This window comes from Micropterus salmoides, unplaced genomic scaffold, assembly GCF_014851395.1.
Source record: "Micropterus salmoides isolate LMB-PRFRI ecotype aquatic unplaced genomic scaffold, ASM1485139v1 Ms_hic_scaffold_18, whole genome shotgun sequence".
NCBI classification, from domain to species: domain Eukaryota; kingdom Metazoa; phylum Chordata; class Actinopteri; order Centrarchiformes; family Centrarchidae; genus Micropterus; species Micropterus salmoides.
Window position 1 is genome coordinate 18,654,422 of NW_024040928.1, and position 20,819 is coordinate 18,675,240.

Genomic DNA, 20,819 nt, shown 5'->3' on the forward strand with positions numbered 1-20,819 from the left:
TAAAGAAGAAGCTCTTCCATTGCAAATAATCTATATATATATAATCTAATCTATAACCTGTGCAAAAAGTAACAAGATGTGATGTTGTTTTTCTTTTACAAGCTCCACACTGGTTGGTGAATTACAATCTTTAGATCATTTTAAATCGTTATTCTGTCACAACATTTGGTATTCACCAAGACCAGATGTTGCTTAAAGAAGACTGACTTCACTTCTTAAAGCCTAAAAATTCTTGTGGTAACGTCTGTTGGGCCTGTAATCTCAAATGTTTTCCAAAGTGTAGCCTCCTCAGACAGATAATTAACCTGCCAGGGACATGAAAGGTACTGGGTTCAACTAAAATTGCCACTCATGTTGCAAAGCGGAGAGGGGAATAAAACACCTTTTGTGTTGCTTAAATACTTAATACTTTCCCCGCGACCCTGTCCGCAGGATACGCGGTTGACGATGGATGGAAATACTTAACTTTTCGATAATGACTTAAATGATGAAGTACAAGATCAGCGTGTTGCTCTAACAACTTAAATCACCTTTTAGCCACCTATGGCAAACACGGATAAAACTGTCACTGAGGATGGGGCTGTGTCCTCCGTATTTTATTTATTTATGTAGTGAATTTGGGGGTTTATAGCTTCTTGGGACATTCTGTGATTTCAAAATATTATATTATAAAAAATATAGTTTCTAAGCTGATTTCAGTAGCCTATGTTTGGACGTAATATTTTTTAATTGAACTACTTTAACCAACTTTGATACCACAAAATCTTAAAATTAATTGGAGAAACTGTAAAATCCTCTATAAGGCCCTGAATCAAATTGGATTTATATACATTTATCGATATAATCCGGACTGTTGTCTCCTGCTGTGAGGTCATGTCCCACCTTTGGATTGGACAGACGGTTTGACGTGTTAGACTGAGAGCCCCTCATATGCGTGGAGGCAGTCAGAACCCCAGCTGAGCCGAGCAGGACCCTCTGAGACTGAGAGCAGGCACCGGACAGACCACCGGAGGAGTCTGCATGCAGGTATGAAGTCTTTACGCTGGAGTCTCTGGTGCTGCGCCTCACTGCTGCTCTCTGATGTACTAGCCACATACCACCTCAGTGCGGGGGAGCATCAGCTGATAGCCGCACAAAGCTACGCACAAACCAGAAATAATGGCCGACCCCCGATCCGGACCCTGAATCCAGCAAGTAAGTTTTACTGACACTGGTATTCCAAAATAGTGTTACTTTTTCCAAAAGGCAGTTTTAGTTGGTAGGCCACTTTCTGGCAGTGGTGGGAGAAGTATATTTTTATTTTTGTGAAGTAAACAACAGTGTAAAAGAACCACTGATGGAAAGTAATTACATTTACTCAAGCCTGCAATAAGTAGCCTACAGGTTTGAGGTATTTGTACAGTGGTCTACTTTATATTTTTATGTCACTACATTTCATTATTTATATATATATACCTTACCTATATATATAATTTGTCACTCACGTTACATACGTTTAGCTGATAATACTTTTTACTTTTTATTAAGTATGATTTTGAATGCAAGACCTTTACTTGCAATGGAGTATTTTTACATTGTTATATTGCTCCTTTAAGAACAAGAACTGCCACTGAAAAACACTATCACAAATAAATGAATTACATTTTTTGCTTAAATACTGAAGTACAAGAAGTATTATTAGCAAATACAAAGTACTTATTTATGCAGAAAGATAGTCCTGATAAGTGTTATACTATTATACAGTAAAAGGATTATTTGCCGTATGTGTAAGCAGCCTTTTGACATAGTATTCAAGTCACATCTTTATATACTGTTTGGTAGTTTAAACTAAGACAATGTATTGTAAGCTCAACGTTCGTTGGTTTTGTGTGTAAAATGTTACTATGGTAATATACATATTATGTAATTAGTAATAACTATAATAAATGTAGTGGAGTAAAAGTATAAAATGGAAGTGCTAAAATGAAGTAAAAGTACCTTAAAACTGCTTATCGTACTTGAGTAAATGTTAATGTTAATAACATTCCACCGCTGCTTTCTAGCTACTTCAGACTTTTTGAATCTTACAAATCTTTGCAAATTGTTTTGTAATGTAAATCTTTAATTCTTGCGTAATTTTAGTAAATGGTAAATAAGAAAGTTAAGGCCTGGGAAAAGGAGATATTTCAAGTGTTTAATCTAACCAGTAGAATACAGGATTTTTTTTACACTTTTCCCAAAACACAACATGCATGAAATTCTCGACTGGGTGTTTCACAAGCTCTACATGGGATAATCCCAGCTTGTTACAAACGACCCATATGGCTGAAATTATACTCATGCTTCAACTAATAATTTGTCTGTGCTCTCAAGAGAGCAACAGTTGTTATATATTTCACTACAACTTACTTTACAATGTCAACTTACACAACTTTTCTGTTTACCGACTTTCAACCTACTAATGTTCTCACTTTTCCTTTCTGGTGGCCCTGTAGTTCACAGAAGTGAATACACGTATAGAGGAGGGTATCACAACCACTACCAACCACCAAGGATTCCTCCACCGGTAGTGTATCGACCTATCCCTCTATCTCCCCCAGTGACTTACCACAGACCCTTTGTCCCCATGCCGCCCTATCACCACAGATTTAAAGGGCCAGTGGCACCACATATGCACCACATATACAAAGGTCTATCTCCACCGGTAGCTCACCATCCCCATCAAAGGTTCAATAGCCCATTCCATTACAAAATGAAAGGTCCATGCCCAACAAAGTCAGACCCAACAGTACCAACGCCACCAGTCGTACACGTCCCTACCACACTCCCAACTGTACCAGAATCAACAGTGCCGCCAACTCTGCCAGCAACTACAATGGCACCGGCAACAACCACCCTGCAAGTGGTGGTGACCACTGTGCCACCAGTGGAGACCACAGCCCCTGTGACGCTACCGGTCAGTACCCAAAGCGGCTTCATCACAACCATCAGTCCTGTGGAGACAGGTAGAATATTACCAGTCAGGTTTGCTTTCCAATCCAACCAATGCTCCTCAATGCTTTCCAGGTCAGATCTGTTTGTTCCACCACTTCAAGCAGATGTAATTTTATTTAAAGGAATAAATCGACATTTTGTAAAATAGACTTATTCTCTTTCCTGCTGAGAGTGAGATGAGAAGATCGATGCCACTCTCATGTCTGTCTGTTATAAAGCTGCTGCCAGTCAGGATGTTAGCTTAGCATAAAGATTCAAGATTTCTTTATTGTCATTCCACAGTACACTGTAGAACGAAATTACGAGCAAAGTTCAGAGATTAAAAACAACAACAAAAACGGAACAATCAAAAACACCATAGGAATATGAGATGTTAGATGTATTAAAAAATGCTTTTATGGGCGTGCGGAGAATGTAGAGTGTTAAATATAAATATAGGAAAAGAGTGGAACCGGGGAGAAACCGCTAGCCTGACTCTTTCCAGAGGTAACAAAGTTTAGCCTGTAAAACTCACAAATGAATGGAAATGCTGCCTTTATATCAGGCATTCAAGCATCACATTCAAAACATTTTTTATGAGGAATGTAATTGTTTTAAATTGTCAGGTTTCGATCTCTCTCATGATTCTCAGGTCTTGTTTTGTAAGCTTTCTAAACAGACTGAATTACCAGTTTGTTGTCATACTTTATGGACAGCTAAAAAAGGCCACCCTGAAATGTGCATTTGAAGTTTGAAACATTGTCTTTTTTATAAAAGCAGAGTCAATATTTTTGCTTTGAAAAAGGATCTGACGCTAAACTGCAGAAATGTAGTTTAGTATGTGTGTATGTGATTTGACAGGCAGGCAGGGCTCCTAACATTGTCCCCATCTTTAGGTGTTACTTCACTTTTATGTGTGGGCATCAAGCTTTCTTTTCATTTGGGAAAATGAAATAAAAGGATAATTGCTATGATACGTGTCTGATGGACTGTTGGACCACTGAAATGATACAGTATGTTTTATGGCATACTATATCATTTCACCAAAACCACAACCTTTTATTGTTCCTCTGCAGTGATGCACAACAGTTTCCTTTTGTTAACATTAGAACGCGTGCATCCCAAAGTGTCTTGTGTTTTGTTCTTGATTGTTAACTTTGTGGCAGTTTAACCAACAAGCTTGACATTTTCGCTGAATAATGAACTGAGTTTTTAGTATTAAATGGATTTAATCCTCTGGTTGATCACCAGAGACAGACTCTCAGTGCAGGAGCCGTCCCCTGGATCTGGTCTTCATCATTGACAGCTCTCGCAGCGTGCGTCCTGGTGAGTTTGAGAAGGTGAAAATATTCCTGGCTGACATGGTCGACACGTTGGACGTGGGCACAGACGCCACCAGAGTGGCTGTGGTCAACTATGCCAGCAAGGTCAAGATCGAGTTCCAGCTCAAAGACCACATCAACAAACTCAACATAAAGAAAGCCATCTCCCGCATCGATCCCTTGGCCTCCGGCACCATGACAGGCCTCGCCATCAAGAGTGCAATGAATGAAGCCTTCACCGAGCAGTCTGGAGCCCGACCTCGCTCCAGGAACATCTCCAAGGTGGCCATCATTGTGACAGACGGTAGACCTCAAGACCAGGTGGAGGAAGTGTCTGCTGCAGCTCGGGCCGCAGGCATTGAGATCTACGCTGTTGGGGTGGACCGTGCCGACATGCGCTCCCTGCAACTGATGGCAAGCATCCCTTTGGAGGACCACGTCTTCTATGTGGAGACCTACGGCGTTATCGAGAAGCTCACCTCCAAGTTCAGGGAGACCCTGTGCGGTAGGACAAAGAGACCTGCGAGACATTCTTCCCACCATTAACCCTGGTTCTAGTTCCAAAGTAAGGGGCACCTACAGTCCACATGGGGTGTTTTTGCAGATTGTGGATCATGTGTTATTGGTGAATTATAAACTCTGAAAAGGCCAGATGCTCTCAACCCCCACATGGACTGCAGATGTTGGCGCTAGAACCTGCTTGTAGTCGCAAAGTTATACCCGAGTAAAGTCTTGGGGCCTTGAAGCCCTAAACTTTCAGCTTCTTTTTTTAAAAGCAAAAAATGTTTTTGGGGATCATTAGTCATTTGTTTTGCAAGCAAAGCATCATTATGGTGATTGCTTTGAAAGTATCCCTTTTTATTCGTAATGATTTAAATGTGCAATAGAACCTCACTTTTTCAAATCAATCTGGAAAAGAAGGCGTCCAGATTAATGCAATAAGGACGAAAATACACATTCTAATAAAACAACCTGCGCATTTTACACTGGTCAAAACACATAACACACGTCTGTCTACATGGACATTGATTCCAAAAACTCTGCTGGTGCAATGTGTGAAAATGTCCATCTGAATTACAGATTTCCAGAGATTTAGCCGTCCAAGAACTTCAAAGATTTGGAGAAATGAGGTTCTGCTGTAAACTTGAATAGTTTTCATGTTTACTCATGAAATAGTTTGTACATGTAATTGCCACTGTAATTCAGGGTCCTGTGATTTTAAATGTGTTGTCCAACACACAGTGAACCTAAGCAGGTAGCTTAGACCTTGGCTGAGATGTGGTGAAGGTGTGTGAAAGGACCAAGTTTTCCACCGCAAGTGACATGTGGTCAAGAACAAACACCTGAGAAAAGATTTCAAACATCATTATTTGAACTTGTACAAGCAAAAAATAAATTATAAATTGAATCAAAAACAACTGTAAGCGGTAAAAAAAATTTGGATTTGCAATCTGCAGAGCATTACCTTGCCCATCACATGCTACCTACCTATAAATATACTGTATTGTAGCAAATGAAACTGTATCCATGCTGCTATTTTGACACTGCCATCCCCTAATCCTGGTTTACACTAGGTCTGGACCCCTGTGCCATTGGACATGAGTGCGAACACATATGTGTCAACAGCAACGCCTCCTATTACTGCAAGTGCAGGAACGGTTATATCTTGAATGCTGACACGAAAACATGTTCCCTGAAACGTAAGAACATACTGTAGCAAATGTGACTTTGTTTGCTGTGATATTAATGCTGCTCAAGTGCCAAAAAAATATATGTGTAAAAGCTTTAAAAGTAGTGTGCGGTCTGTGTTTAGCTTCTAAGCAGGGCTTCATCAGCATGACAACCAACTGGTGACTCTGTAATTGAGTGTTGACTGTAGCATTTGTTTAACTGATTCCCTATAATTGTATTGTAATATTGTTGTGGCAATATGGCGTTGGTAAATTACTACAGTAGAATGTCTTGGAAAATGTGTTTCTATTCATGCTTTACTTGTTCTTGAACAGCAGCCTAGTTGGAAAAAAGTAGAGTGGGTGGGATTCTGTGTGCTTTTTCACTCTCTGTTACACTGATGTGAAATTTGCTTTCTCCCAATAAAGAGGTGAAGGTGGAGGTGGTGGAGGATCCTTGTAAATGTGAAGCCAGGCTGGTTTTCCAGAAGCAGACACAGGCCGCCATCCAGGAGCTCACAGCCAAGCATATCCTTCCTGTTGTTTCAGATGGAAGTCATCTTGTTATAAACATTCTCTGTAACACATTTCACTGAGGGGAAAGCTGCTTATTTCTACCTGCTGGCACTGTTATTGGAATATAACTTAACAGTGTGTCTTGTATATGTTTAAGAGAGCGATATGACCGCCATTTCTCATTCTGTTTCCATCTTTCACTTGCGCCTGTAAATGTGTTTGCAAAAGAATTTCCTTGACTGGTCTCACTAGCCAACGTGTCTGAGAGAATAGATCGCCTGGAGAACATGGTGGGCCGTGCTTAGAGCTGGACGCACTGGTAGGTTTTGGCAGCTTTTCTTTTCTGGGATGATTTGTAGTAAAAGCCTGCCACCCACCACACAGTTTGACCCTTTTGTTTATTTACTTTCAGCAGAGACAGCTAGTTGGTTTGATTCCTGGACATGGACACGCGCTTCCTGTGATTCATCCTCCCATAACTACTGCATGGATTTCAACCACACACCGAGTGAAGCTGTGATTCATAAACCGATATCCCTCAAGTTACTGATTGTTAAGTAACAATACCTGCAGTTAATCTAGGAATTGAATAAACATTGAATGCAATTTTTTGAAACTGCTGTAAAAGCTATTTACACTATTTTCTCTAAACACCTATATGAACATAGTGTGATTTATAATAACCAAAGAGAACAAGTATTATTTTTGCTTCTCCTGTACTGTATTATGTATGTTTTGTATCCTGTTTGTACAAAGTTAAATATTGTATATAGTGGTTTTTATAAAAATGTCTAATTGGATTTAATTAGTAATTGATTTTAATAGAAAAATTATTTTATGCTCTAAAGCATTCAATCAGTAAAATGTTTCCTACATTAAATACGTTTGCATATTAAATCTCATTTACAACAATTTAACTATCAAATGTTTTATTGTTACAAATTGTATTATGTGTCACGGATTATGAATGTTAATCTTCTGTGAGTGTTATGAGATGGCCTAAATGAATAAAAAATAAAAATGTAACCAAGCAGACAAATTGGGCAATAACATAATCACAAAAGAGGTTGTTATGCACACTCTAGTATTGTTCAGTTCTTAAATAGAGGTTAAAAATGACGTGTGAAATTATACTTTCTAACATAATCTTGTGAGGCTAAACAGCTGTAGCTGAAGCTGATATCAGTAAAGTTTAAACAGTGCTCTCATGCTGGATCACATGCATGCATCGTGCCCTGTGAATTCAGTGTGCAAAGCAATTTCAATCCAGTGTGGGAATGGCAGACTCTGCCACTAACTGTGAAAACTACTATATAGACAAGTAATGACAGACTTTGAATACATTGGATGGCTACAGCTTAAAATATGGCAATACAACACTACTATACTTTAATAAATAGTTAAACACATGTTGCACAATATTAAGGATTGTAACTAAGAAGAATTGTAGGCTGAACATGCATTTGTTTGTAAGAAAGAAACCATTCCCTCAATAAATTCCCTTGAATAAAAAAATTATTATCATGAACGATGAAGAAATCCCACTTTGTATCGTTATGAAACCTTGTGACACAACTGTGAGAATTGACATATCACTCTCAAATATGTTTCTATAGATACAAAGAGGCATTCTATTAGTCTCTCTTGTATAACATTACATTTCAGTGCCACATATGTATTTCTGTGTCAATATAGAAAGGTAAACCTGACCTGCTCTGCCATTTCTATTAACAATGTGTTATAATTTACTCTGGCAGTAAACCCTCTCTGATCTCTGAGGTCAGGGGACGATCACTTCCTAACCTCTAACCCTTTTTACGCATTCAATCACTAAACATACAAAATACAGCTGGATTAAAGTCTAAAATCTATCCACAACTGAGCAGAGCTATTCATTTGACTGATTTTTAGGATAACAGCTTTACTACACCACTGTTTTGGCACCCTGTTATTGCCATTGTGTCTTTTTTACACCTTCAGCACTGCCAACAAAACAACAGACAGAGGTCATGATGTTACCTCTGGAATGAATTGGCTTATATGCTCGAAACAGCACTGACAACAGAGCTTCTCTGTCTGCTCCGTCTGTGCGAGGCAGAGAGTCAACACGCCAACGTTTACTTCCTGTCTGGTTTGGAGCCTCTCATTCCTTCCTTTAACCATACAGCTGTTTTATGTTTATTTGCTACTTCAGTGGCTTCATGGTTACCACATACACAGAGGCGGTCAGAGAGGTGAGCCCTCCAGTTTTTCAGTGGAAGATGATGAATGGAACTCACGCTCCTCTGAGAAGTGGAAAAGACACATAAAGTTTGGTGCAATGCATCCCCGTTTACAATTACATTTTCAACAATATCTCTAAACAGTTTAACAGCGCTCTGTTCCATTGATAATTGTTTTTGTGAGGGTCATAAAGGGCATATTTCAGAAGTTTCTATTAAAGGACTAGTTTGACATTTTGGCAAATACTTTTGTTCACTTCCTTCGTGAGAGGTAGATGAGCAGATTGTTAGCACTTTAATGTGAATTACCTTTAACTAATTAACAAGTTATATCTCTTTTGAAGCATTAAAAGGACACTTTTCCTTTTTCTCTTGCCAAGAAACTAAATAAGCAACTTTCCCAAAATGTCAAACTTTTATGGGTTGTTTCTCCAGGTGTCAGAAACATTAAAGACCTTATTTCGCCCTTTAAATAGTGATGTTGAACAGCTTCATAGAAAAGATATTAGAGAAACTGAGAAGTTTGAGCATTTTTTATTCCAACTATCTGTCACACTATCTATCCATCAAAAAAATAACTATAAAAACTACACTGCTGATTAATAACTAATTAGTTAGCAACACTAATACTAAAATAGTCATGCTATAATATTCATTAACAAAAAGCTTTCAAAATGTAGGTCCTCAGTAAATAAAAAGAGACAACAGTAATTTAACTAAATAAAGCCCAACTGTGTTTATTAAAACAGATAAAATGTTTATTTTTACTGTATTAATGTGGGTACAAACATGAGCTTCAAATAAACCTGTCACTGTGTGGTAAAAAAAAACAACACTTGGAATAATTGTACTTATTTTTAAATGCCCTTTTAAAGCCCTGGTTTGTTTCACTTGTAAATCTTTTAAAAAGTATATTCCTGACCTTGGAAATAGTAATTCATCACACCTCCATCTGCAGTAAAACAAATTTGGTAGAAAGCTCTGGAAAAAGGTAGTGAGTGGACGTTGATGTAAGATTTTTAAAATGTAAGTGTTGTAGCGGTAAAATATATGACTTGAAGCACTGAGACATTTTGACAGCAGTGAAAGTGGTGCTGTCGGCCTGTCAGTGAAGAGGACCCCCGGATGAAGGTGCATGATGGATATTTGTCCTGGTTCTGCTAGAACAAAGTGGACTTTGATACTTTGTGTTAATTCTCTCAGCAAACAGCAACATTTAAGGTGCAAGAAGAAGCGTCAGCTCCCGGGGCTGCTGAACACAACAACCTTTGCTTTAGCTGTACAGGTTGTCCCAGCCAAAATTAACCTTTTAAGACTTTCCATAGCTTCGTGTTCAAGTTCCTCAAATGAACAAATCTAATCTCAAATGACTAACACAGTGGAACAAGGTAATTTTGTCACATTCAAATGCATGAAAATGCACTTGAGTCTTGGCATTTAATGAAATCTGAGATGTGTACTTCCTCATCTTTTATAGTTTGTGACTTCCTGGATGTTTTGTGATGCAGAAACCCCTTGATTTATGTGATGTAATGGCCTACAGCTATCCACAGGTTGTATGTTTTTGCCATTTTCTCAGCAGTGTCAACAGCCAGCAGTCTAAATCCTCTTTCTCCAGGATAAACTGGTCTCCTTTGATCTGTTTCAAGTCGTCCACACAGTCTGGAGATGAATGGGCCGGAAAAGGGAAGTGCACGGCTACTGAGTGACCTCTACTTCCTTAAGGTGCCTTTTTTCACCAGGACAATTGACTTTGTCACCTGTGAGATCGTCTGAGAATTTCTCACCAGTTTGCTTATGGGTTGCCTCCTTGTTGTGTATTTACTGCAACTGGTGTTTACATATTCCTGAGACTGGTGTGAGAGATGTTTGAGTCTGTCAGGGTCACATACTTTTCTTTACATTAAAAACACCCCCCATCGCTACATTATACGGATAATAAAAAATGGATTTTATGTAAGAATGTCATTAAAATTTAAACTTGCTTTAATTGCACCTACAGTACAGGTACTGATTACTTCACTTCCTTGCTTTCATGAGATCTGAGTCAAGTCTGCCACCTCCATCCATCCATCCATCCATCGTCAACCGCTTATCCTGCGTATAGGGTCGCGGGGGGTTGGAGCCAATCCCAGCTGACATTGGGCGAAAGGCGGGGTACACCCTGAACAGGTCGCCAGTCCATCGCAGGGCAAGTCTGCCACCTGATGTTACAAAAAAACTTGGCATTTTGATGTGGTCTGGATGTCAATCACCACATGTTATTTTTCATTATCAGATATTTAATGATATTATGGGGCATGAGGATAATAGTTTATACTTGCAGAATTCCACCTTTATACTTGCAGAATAGGTCAACCAACTTTCAATCTGAAAACTTACTATTTTATCACTATAGTAGCCTATAATGAAATATTAGATTATAGATTTTTGTGCTAAAGATGCTCACTATACATAGTAAAATAAATATGCAGGCCTACTACATAGTAAGTAAAACAAAACACTTTCAATGGTAAGACTCATCCCACCAAAATGCACCACAGAACGCTACAGGAAGTCATTCCTGTATGAGGCCATAAACTCTTTAACTCCTCCCTCAGTGTCAGACACTGACTGTTAGTCTTTAAACTGGACCTTGGAATGTTACTCAATACTTGATTAATGTGTGATATTCTGGTTTATTCTATCCTATTTTTATTTTTATATATCTACATTTTCTATTTTCTATTATATATCATTATATCTAAATTATATAAATTATTTAATTAAATTCCTTGTTTTGCAACATGAGTAATTGTAACGAAAAGTATTTCTGATTCTAATCTTAAATACACACATATTAAAATAAAGTAAAAATTACGTAGTTATTATACATAGAACTAACATTTTAATGAAAACGCAGGTTACTGATTATTATCTGTTATTATGTAATATCCATCCATCTTCATCGGCTTATCCGGGATCGGGTTATTATCTAATATATTTTAAAAAATGAAAACAAACTAAATTGTAGTTAACCACACGTGGATTGAATTTGAGGAATATGATAATAATACTGCCTGATAATCAGTAAAATCACTGTGATTAGTTATATGCAGGTTGTGAACAATATAGAAACGTAAGGCCATTTACTTCAGCCTGTTGGCGGTAGGCCACGCCCACTTGGGGACGCACTGAAACGTCATTGACCGTCTCTTCGCTGACGTCACATCCGCAGTTGAAAAACACCAACAAACCTTCACAGAATCAAATCCATGGAGGAAGATACTTCCCAAATATTTGAATATGCCCACTCTGAGTTTAAAAAGCAGAATTTCAAAAGGGCAGATGAATTGTACACGAAGTTTATCTCTTCCTGCGTACAGTCCAGGTACTGTTTGTCCTTTTTGCAAAAGTAAAAAGTGCTAACGGTAAACTGCAGTTACGCCGTATTTTGTGACCACAAATTCTGTGATCCTGTTTTCGCTAGCTACCTATTAGCTAACTTTAATTATCTTTCTCTCTCTTCCGTGTCACTTACGCTAATTGTATTAATTGTTATAGAAGCTAGCTATAACTGTTTATTTCCACAGGGATTGTGAAGTTAGTAATTTGGCCACTGCTTACAACAACCGCGGACAAATTAAGTACTTCCGTGTGGATTTTCATGAAGCTATAGAGGACTACACCTCAGCAATACAGACTGACAGCCAGTGGGAAACACCTTTCTACAACAGAGGTCTCATCCACTACAGACTAGGTAAGGACTTCCACGCAGGACCTGCTTCATAATAAAAGACTCATTTATGAAATATTCCAGTATTTTGTCCTTTTGTTTCATTATTTGTTCAAATCATAGAGTATGTTTAAAAATAAAATATATTCCAGGAAGAAAATTATTGTTGTTTGGTGCAAAGACACAATCACTAAATCCATACCAACATGACAACATGTACTCACAGGTAGGCAAGAAATTAAAAGAAAAAACCCAAGTGAACACCTATGGGTGACTTTGGACCAATATGTTAGACAGCGCTCTCCCCCTAAGCTTCCTTTAACAAATAGGCCACAAGCTTCCTGTTGGCCCTTTTTGCACAATACTTCCACATTTTCAGTAATGTACATCTTGGTGTCTGTGATTATTTCTTAGCATCTGCAGCTGCCGGCACATTCAACCATATGTCTTTTAATATAGATCAGGTGAGATTTAGTTTTTAAAATCATTAACCATGTTCCTCACCTGTCATATCATCCCAAGATTACCTTGGATGATTGTGTTCTTGCATATGACACTAGATGGAGCTCTGTGTTCACTTGTGTGCATGCTGCCCAGAAAATAGAACTGCTGACTGTCAACAAGCCAGTTTGGCAGTACATTACAAGGCACAGAGTTATAGTCATTGTGCATTAACATTTTTTTTAATTATCTTACAGGTTTTTTCGACGATGCCAAGAGTGATTTCCAGCAAGCATTGAAGCTCAATCCAGATTTTGAGGATGCAAAACTGAGCCTGCAGCAGACCCTCTTGGACCAGCAGCACAAAATAAACAGGGGATACTGACAACCTCAAATTATAGAGTACACATTTTATACACTGCTCAAAAAAATAAAGGGAACACTAAAATAACACCCTAGATCTGAATGAAATAATCTCATTAAATACTCCTTTCTTTACATAGTTGAATGTACTGACAACAAAATCACACAAAAATGATCAATGGAAATCAAATTTATCAACCCATGGAGGTCTGGATTTAGAGTCACACTCAAAATCAAAGTGGAAAACCACACTACAGGCCGATCCAACTTTGATGTAATCTCCTTAAAACAAGTCAAAATGAGGTTCAGTAGTGTGTGTGGTCTCCACGTGCCTGTATGACCTCCCTACAATGCCTGGGCATACTCCTGATGAGGTGGCGGATGGTCTCCTGAGGGATCTCCTCCCAGACCTGGACTAAAGCATCCGCCAACTCCTGGACAGTCTGTGGTGCAACGTGGCATTGGTGGATGGAGCGAGACATGATGTCCCAGATGTGCTCAATTGGATTCAGGTCTGGGGAACGGGCGGGCCAGTCCATAGCATCAATGCCTTCCTCTTGCAGGAACTGCTGACACACTCCAGCCACATGAGGTCCAGCATTGCCTTGCATTAGGAGGAACCCAGGGCCAACCGCACCAGTATATGGTCTCACAAGGGGTCTGAGGATCTCATCTCGGTACCTAATGGCAGTCAGGCTACCTCTGGCGAGCCCATGGAGGGCTGTGCGGCCCCCCAAAGAAATGCCACATCACACCATTACTGACCCACCGCCAAACCAGTCATGCTGGAGGATGTTACAGGCAGCAGAACGTTCTCTACGGCGTCTCCAGACTCTGTCACGTCTGTCACATGTGCTCAGTGTGAACCTTCTTTCATCTGTGAAGAGCACAGGACGCCAGTGGCGAATTTGCCAATCTTGGTGCTCCACGGTGTTGGGCTGTAGGCACAGCCCCCACCTGTGGACATCGGGCCCTCATACCACCCTCATGGAGTCTGTTTCCGTCTCATGCTAACACTAGAGTGAAAGCACCACCAGCATTCAAAAGTCCAAAACATCAGCCAGGAAGCATAGGAACTGAAAAGTGGTCTGTGGTCACCCCCTGCAGAACTACTCCTTTACTGGGGGTATCTGGCTAATTGCCTATAATTTCCACCTGTTGTCTATTCCATTTGCACAAAGCATGTGAGATTGATTGTCAGTCAGTGTTGCTTCCTAAGTGGACAGTTTGATTTCACAGGAGTGTGACTGACTTGGAGTTACATTGTGTTGTTTAAGTTTTCCCTTTATTTTGAGCAGTGTATATGTATGTACATTCTGCTAGAGCTTTCACATAACCAATTAAGATAACCTAAAAAAATTAAACACAAAGCAATTTGCACAACCAATGACTCCACTGAAAATCACATGATTGTTGACACATTACAGGAAGTAGACATCCCACTGGATCAGGCGTGACACTTACATGGATTTTTGTGAAGCAGAGCAATGATAATTTCTTTACTGCACTGCCTGAAGACTCTTCCAGTTGGAAAAAAATTAATTGCCTCATAAATGAAAGTATATCATTGTATAAGTGAGAGAACAGCACAGACAAATCGACCCTGGCTCACCAAGTACAAAGATGAGCTTGGGTTTTACTCTCAGCAATAAAGACACTGGGAAGACGTTTGTGACTATAAACAAAAATCAAGTGTTGCCATACAGTAATGAAAAGGATTCTCTCAGCTGCAAAGGGAAAACATGTTTTGTGTCTTAAATTGAAGCTTAGGCACTCTATATTTGTCCTAGATTCTGTTGACCCTATGGATTAAAAAAAAATATATGATATAATATAATTTCTGATGCCAAACATAAATGTATCTGTTTGTAATCAGTGAGAAATAAATTATTTTTTATCACTCTACTAATCCATTGTGTATTTATTCTGCACATACACAGAGTTTTCCATCTTTCTTCAAGATACAGATGCATGTGCCAAGCTAACTGCATCTGAGGTGGGTGGAGAATCACTAATTTGCCTCACCTGTGCATTGTGATTACCTTAAATATAAAACAGCTTGCGATGGCTCAGTAAAGCAGTCAGCCCCATCACTTCAGAGTTGGTTTGTTATCTGGGGCATGAAGGCGGTCCAGTGCCATCTTCTGATAGTGATTGGATTCCTGTAGTTTTTTTTTTTGTTTGGCTGTATTCAGGCTACGACATGCTGAGGCTTGGGAACATGTATGTAATTTTCTTATTTCTTTTATAATGGCTTCTAGCTGCCTACTTTAATGTCTCTAAATGATGTGTTTGTTTGTTCAAGTCTTTTATGGAACTTGATGGCTGCAGTAATTATCTTGGGTAAAGCCAGGCCAGATACAAAACTCAATTCACAGTCAAGTAAGCCTGCATTCATTCATGAAATCACTTGATGACTTTCTTTTTTTTTTTTTTTTTTTTTTTAAGTCAACTTACTTCCTCACAATTCTTTTCTTTCATTAGACAGTGGTTTAAGGTCAGACTGTATTGGTAATCTAATGAGGCTGTCATTGGACAAGGCTCTAGCAGTGGGGAACCAGCTCGAGGTAGAAGCCATTGGTGAGTATAATATCTGCTAATGATAGTAAGAATGGAGTAGTTTGGTTCAGCACTCAGATAAGTGATCCCTGCCATGTTTTCACCCCCCCCCTCCCCCAGATGCCACCCAGCGTGTTGTGTTAACACCCAGCTTGGCGGCTCGGTGTGGATACAGCATGGAGTCTGACCCATGGGGTAACACCAGAATCTACACATCTCTGATGGCCTGCTATGTGGACAACAAAGTATGTTGCGTAAAAGTTGATTTTTCTGCCAGTGAAATGTTTTCATAAATGACTTGAGTAAACTACTTCATTTCACCTCTAAAAATGTTGACTACATTTGGTGTCAAAACTACATGTACCAACATTTCATGTCATGCATTTCTTGTGCCTTCATTTATAGGAAGATACAACATTTGACAATGGCCTGAAACTCCGAATGTACAGCCAGAATCTATCAGATGTGGTTCATGAGGTGAAGCAGGCCTGCAGCTACACTCAGTGGGCCTCCAGAGAGATTCTCTGTGAGAGGAACTACATGGAAGTAGGTGGTCACTTTACATCGGTTGTAAATTGAGGGGGGAGAGAGAATGATGCTAGTATTTCTTGTATTTTAGGTGTCACGCTACCTGGCTTCACCTGATTCTCAAGCTGAATCTATTGGGGAAGCTCAAAACTCTAAAATCAATTCCATTGACATTGTAAGTTCATTTTAAATTGTCAGTTACACTTAATGTCACACTGCACCATTTGGCATCCCCCTTCAGTAGACATGAAGGCTGGTGTGTTTGGGTTTTTGTTTTTCCTTCCCTATAGGACTCTAGTGCAGCACATGGTATCTGGAAGATGACGTTTTACAATCCAGAACCAGTGTCAATGGTGCTGAAGGAGGCTGAACAAGCTGGCTATGGTGCCACGATGACCTCAAAACGTCTGGTTATGCGAAGTCCATACAGTACAGCAAATACTTATTCAGACGAAGTAAGCAAACCCCCCTCAAGTGTTCATTTCTCTTCCTCCTTGCACATTACATTAAACCCTCCTCTTTTAGGTTGCTGGAGTCCCCATGGAAGTTTTCAAGGTGAGCGCCTACTACAAGGTACCACATGGTCTAAGGATGATTAACTTGGCAGCTGCTTGTCCCACAGGTGAGTGGATTTCAGTGAACATTACCATAAAGTGTTGCACAGTTAAGTCAACAGTTGCTTTTTATCAACAGGTGGCGTCCTCTTCACTGAGGATATCATCTCTTGGCATGTACCTCGCCGTGTGACTCATCTGGTAGATAGCAGCTTTAAAATCCTAGAAATGCACATGGGCATCAACGGGCAGAAGCTGGATGAATCTCAGATGACCGCACGAGGGTACACACTCTCTGCCACAGAGTTCCACATTGTTGTTGAGCTCCCAGTGGGCGCGCCTGATGGTTACTACAAGGTTGGGAAGTATCTAGATTTGATATGCAAGACTCTGGTCATGGTCCATTTACATGTTTTATTTAAATGTCATGAATAATTGCAGAGCCATGCCCCAGATTACCAGTACCACATCACCTACACTGTGGAGCCCATGCTTGAGGTACTGTGGAGGGCAGATGACATCAAAGATGATACCAGGTACAAGGTTTTGTTCCCTATTACTACCCCTCTGATGCCTCGACCGCCCCACCATAGAGATGGTAAGTCCCATTTTCTGGTAAAGACTCTCAAAATTCACTTGTGGCGGGGGGGGGGAAGTAAACCTTCCCCTTTCTGTTCCTCAGACACTGTTACAGAGGACAGGGTGTTCAGTGTTCACTTGGGGACCTTCCTTCATGATGTGGAGCTGAGGAACATCACCTTCTCCACTGGGGTTTTCACTCCAGAGGAGTGCAAGGCCAGAGGTTTCAACGTCCAAAAGCACAGCTTCCCCAATGGAACCAAGAGCTTCTCTCTGAAAGTGCCCTTTGATGCAGATGTTGTTCTGAAAAATGTATGTGAACTGACATCTCTCCAAAGCATGCTTATATTCTCTGCCTTTTTTGGGAGGGAGTGTTTTCAGTTAACTACTTTTGCCATCTGCAGAATCCTGAACCCTTGGTTACAGTCTACTCCCTCCCTCTGCTCTTTGGGCTCATTATCCTACCTGAACAAATGACGTTCACTCACTCAGTGGATTTGCAGGCGTCTCTGCAGGATGTTGGTGAGCTCATTTTGTTTTTGTTCTGACTGTCTTATTCCAAGATTTTAAATGTGATCTGAAACCACAACTAAAGAAGCAATACCATCTATGCTGATTTTTAGTGCTACCCACCATCACTGGCACCTGTGACCAGATGCAGTTTTACATCCAAGGGAAATACGGGAGTCAAAAGAATTTCCGAACCATGGTTGGACTTCAAGAGCTAACGTCTGAGCTGGCTGAAGACTACAGTTACCAAGAGAACAGCACACACTTCAGCCTTATAGTGCCCTACACTGCCATGGTTACAGTATTTGAGGTATGTCAAACTATATAAAATCTAACTATAGATCTGCACAGGATAACTACTTTCTGTCTTGCAGCTGATTACCTCGGATTCAGTTAGAGCAAGAACTGACCTGTTCCTGTTAGATCCCAAGAACAACTGGGTTCTTGCTGATCTCTACCTGTCCTGCAACTTCCCCCTGCCAACAACTAGTAAGATATTAAAGAAATTGTATATTCTGCTGCTTGGATTATATTGTAACATTTTCCTCTTCTGCCTTCAGCGTGCTACCCCAATGGAACAATGACTGCTCTGGCTGTGAAGGTGGAAGCGGTGTCCAATCTCAACCCAAGCTGGTTGACTCTAAAGGACCAGTCCTGCAAACCAGTGTTCAGCAACGATCGCTTTGCATATTTCTCTTTCAGTGTCGATTCCTGTGGGACCACTCGAACAGTGAGTTTAATGTCGCCTTAATTCTAGATGAAATGAGAAGTGCCTTTGTTAAATGTGTTAATGCTACCTGTTCTCTTAGTTCTTCGAACACTACATGCTGTATGAAAATGAGATTGGCCTGTATGACAAACTCAAGGGGGCAGCCTACACATCACAAACTGAACTGGAGTACAAGTAGGAAGACCTTTCAATCTCTTATCCTGATGTACCATCTGGTTAGGGTTTTGAGTTTAACCGCACCTGTGTCCTTGTTCTGTAGGCAAACAATTTCATGCTACTATGGGATCAATAAGACTCATACTGTTGCATTCAGCTATAATCCAAGACTCAATGAGCCCAAAGCTGAGGTTGGCTTTGGGCAGCTGATGGTGCAAATGAGGCTAGCCCAAGGTAAGGTAGAATAGACATCCTTTGTCTTGATCTAAAACGCATTACCACACACTTAACATCTACGGGTTTAGGTTTATTTTCCTCCCACCCTCTCTTAATGGGACTCTTCTCCTCAGATTCATCATACGATGTCTTCTACCAAGCAGAAGATTATCCAGTAGTGAAATATCTGAGGCAGCCTCTATATTTTGAGGTGGAGCTGAGCAAGTCTACAGATCCCCAGTTGGAACTCGTCTTGAAGAACTGTTGGGCCACCCTTCATGAAGACAGGACATCTCTGCCCAGCTGGGACATCATTGTGGATGGGTAATGCATAGCATAATGTACACAAAACTGAGGTTATACTTCAGTTTCTTGACGATACAATCTCAAAATTCAGGTTTACTTATAGTAAAAATGTCTTTACGGTCTAGTTTGTCACCTGAATGGGTTAATGTGGCTTGTTCAAATTGTCTTGGCCTGTTTGTGGAAACACTGTGGTGGCTGCACAAGTTAAATCCAATTGTATGGTTTAAAGGCTGCCATAAGTCATGCAGAAATACTATTTTTAATGTTCCTTCACCAGCTGTGAGAACAGTGAAGACGGCTATGTGACAGTCTTCCATCCTGTCGTGAAAGACGCCAGGGTTAAACTCACATCCCACATCAAACGTTTCTCTATGAAGATGTTCACCTTCACAAAAGATGAAGAGGTTCTGAAAGACAAGGTAAAGCATCCAAATGAGGGGTGTGTGAGATTGGGACAGCTACATGTAGCCCTGCATAATGAATCCTTCTGTCTCCCCAGATTTATGTGCACTGTGACGCAATGATCTGTGACACAAATGTCCACGAGGACACTGCCTGCAGAGCCCAGTGTGTGTATCCTACAGACCCGACTAACTCCAGAGATGGAGGGATAAAAGGAGTAAAAAGGGGTGAGTGTTTAGAATAAACTGTCAACCTGAATCTATGTGCAGTTGGTGACCTATACTTGTGTTTTCAGTGGAAAGCAGTACAGACTCCACCCACCAAGTGCTGATCTCCTCCTCTGGACCCATTCTATTAAATGTGCAGTCAAATCTCTGAAATAAACAGTTTCTTAAAACTTGTTGTGAACTTCTTTTGTCTAAAAGACAGTTAAAGCTCAATGTTTGCCTCCCAACCTGTATACATGAGCACACTAAAGTCACTGCAGTGAATTCTAGCAGATGAGGTTTGTGTGACCTCTTGTACTTTAACAAGCATTCCTGTTCCCTTTCTGGGAGAGCTGTTGCAGATTGGCCATCGATAGGTGGCTTTTGTATACAATACCCCCACAGCTGCAGGAAACGATTATATAAATCATTTTGTTCAGGGGATTAATGTTTCCGTGATGTAGTTTGAACAACGCCAGAACTAGTTTTCACAAGTCTACATGGGACAGAGCTTTAACCTAAAGTGCACTTCCTCAAAGTCAATTTGACTGATGTATGGCCTCAAATGTCTTGCCATGTGATCGGCTACCGACAACTTCAAAGTGAGCCTACATTTTTCTCACTTGTCACTTTTGATATTGGCTGTATACACTCACATAAAGGATTATTAGGAACACCATACTAATACTGTGTTTGACCCCCTTTCGCCATCAGAACTGCCTTAATTCTACGTGGCCTTGATTTTAACAAGGTGCTGAAAGCATTCTTTAGAAATGTTGACCCATATTGATAGGATAGCATCTTGCAGTTGGAGATTTGTGGGATGCACATCCAGGGCACGAAGCTCCCGTTACACCACATCCCAAAGATGC

General features: G+C 40.2%; 3 protein-coding genes across 3 annotated transcripts; all 3 read left to right on the forward strand.

The window, feature by feature from the left end:
* Positions 1–949: 949 nt before the first annotated feature.
* Positions 950–6,540, forward strand: matn3a (matrilin 3a). The gene is made up of 4 exons (XM_038727549.1): positions 950–1,194; positions 4,204–4,779; positions 5,849–5,974; positions 6,374–6,540. The coding sequence occupies exons 1-4, from the start codon at positions 1,029–1,031 to the stop codon at positions 6,538–6,540; spliced, it is 1,035 nt and encodes a 344-aa protein (XP_038583477.1). The 5' UTR covers positions 950–1,028.
* Positions 6,541–11,885: 5,345 nt separating this feature from the next.
* Positions 11,886–13,286, forward strand: ttc32 (tetratricopeptide repeat domain 32). The gene is made up of 3 exons (XM_038727025.1): positions 11,886–12,052; positions 12,255–12,421; positions 13,096–13,286. The coding sequence occupies exons 1-3, from the start codon at positions 11,937–11,939 to the stop codon at positions 13,221–13,223; spliced, it is 411 nt and encodes a 136-aa protein (XP_038582953.1). The 5' UTR covers positions 11,886–11,936; the 3' UTR covers positions 13,224–13,286.
* Positions 13,287–15,308: 2,022 nt separating this feature from the next.
* zpax1 (zona pellucida protein AX 1) lies at positions 15,309–20,138 on the forward strand. The gene is made up of 21 exons (XM_038727026.1): positions 15,309–15,424; positions 15,507–15,583; positions 15,686–15,781; positions 15,881–16,005; positions 16,166–16,306; positions 16,380–16,463; positions 16,579–16,743; positions 16,814–16,910; positions 16,982–17,199; positions 17,284–17,440; positions 17,525–17,733; positions 17,826–17,943; positions 18,045–18,241; positions 18,306–18,420; positions 18,492–18,661; positions 18,741–18,835; positions 18,921–19,051; positions 19,168–19,357; positions 19,617–19,758; positions 19,839–19,968; positions 20,037–20,138. The coding sequence occupies exons 1-21, from the start codon at positions 15,405–15,407 to the stop codon at positions 20,117–20,119; spliced, it is 2,760 nt and encodes a 919-aa protein (XP_038582954.1). The 5' UTR covers positions 15,309–15,404; the 3' UTR covers positions 20,120–20,138.
* The last annotated feature ends 681 nt before the right edge of the window (positions 20,139–20,819 follow it).

Coding starts and splice junctions, on each gene's coding strand:
- matn3a (XM_038727549.1), top strand. CDS start 1,029: ATGAAGTCTTTACGCTGGAGTCTCTGGTGCTGCGCCTCACTGCTGCTC. Junction 4,780..5,848: donor GTTCAGGGAGACCCTGTGCG/GTAGGACAAAGA, acceptor GGTTTACACTAG/GTCTGGACCCCTGTGCCATT. Junction 5,975..6,373: donor GAAAACATGTTCCCTGAAAC/GTAAGAACATAC, acceptor CTCCCAATAAAG/AGGTGAAGGTGGAGGTGGTG.
- ttc32 (XM_038727025.1), top strand. CDS start 11,937: ATGGAGGAAGATACTTCCCAAATATTTGAATATGCCCACTCTGAGTTT. Junction 12,053..12,254: donor TCTTCCTGCGTACAGTCCAG/GTACTGTTTGTC, acceptor TTATTTCCACAG/GGATTGTGAAGTTAGTAATT. Junction 12,422..13,095: donor TCTCATCCACTACAGACTAG/GTAAGGACTTCC, acceptor ATTATCTTACAG/GTTTTTTCGACGATGCCAAG.
- zpax1 (XM_038727026.1), top strand. CDS start 15,405: ATGCTGAGGCTTGGGAACAT. Junction 16,911..16,981: donor GGCAGCTGCTTGTCCCACAG/GTGAGTGGATTT, acceptor TTTTATCAACAG/GTGGCGTCCTCTTCACTGAG. Junction 17,944..18,044: donor GGCGTCTCTGCAGGATGTTG/GTGAGCTCATTT, acceptor GCTGATTTTTAG/TGCTACCCACCATCACTGGC.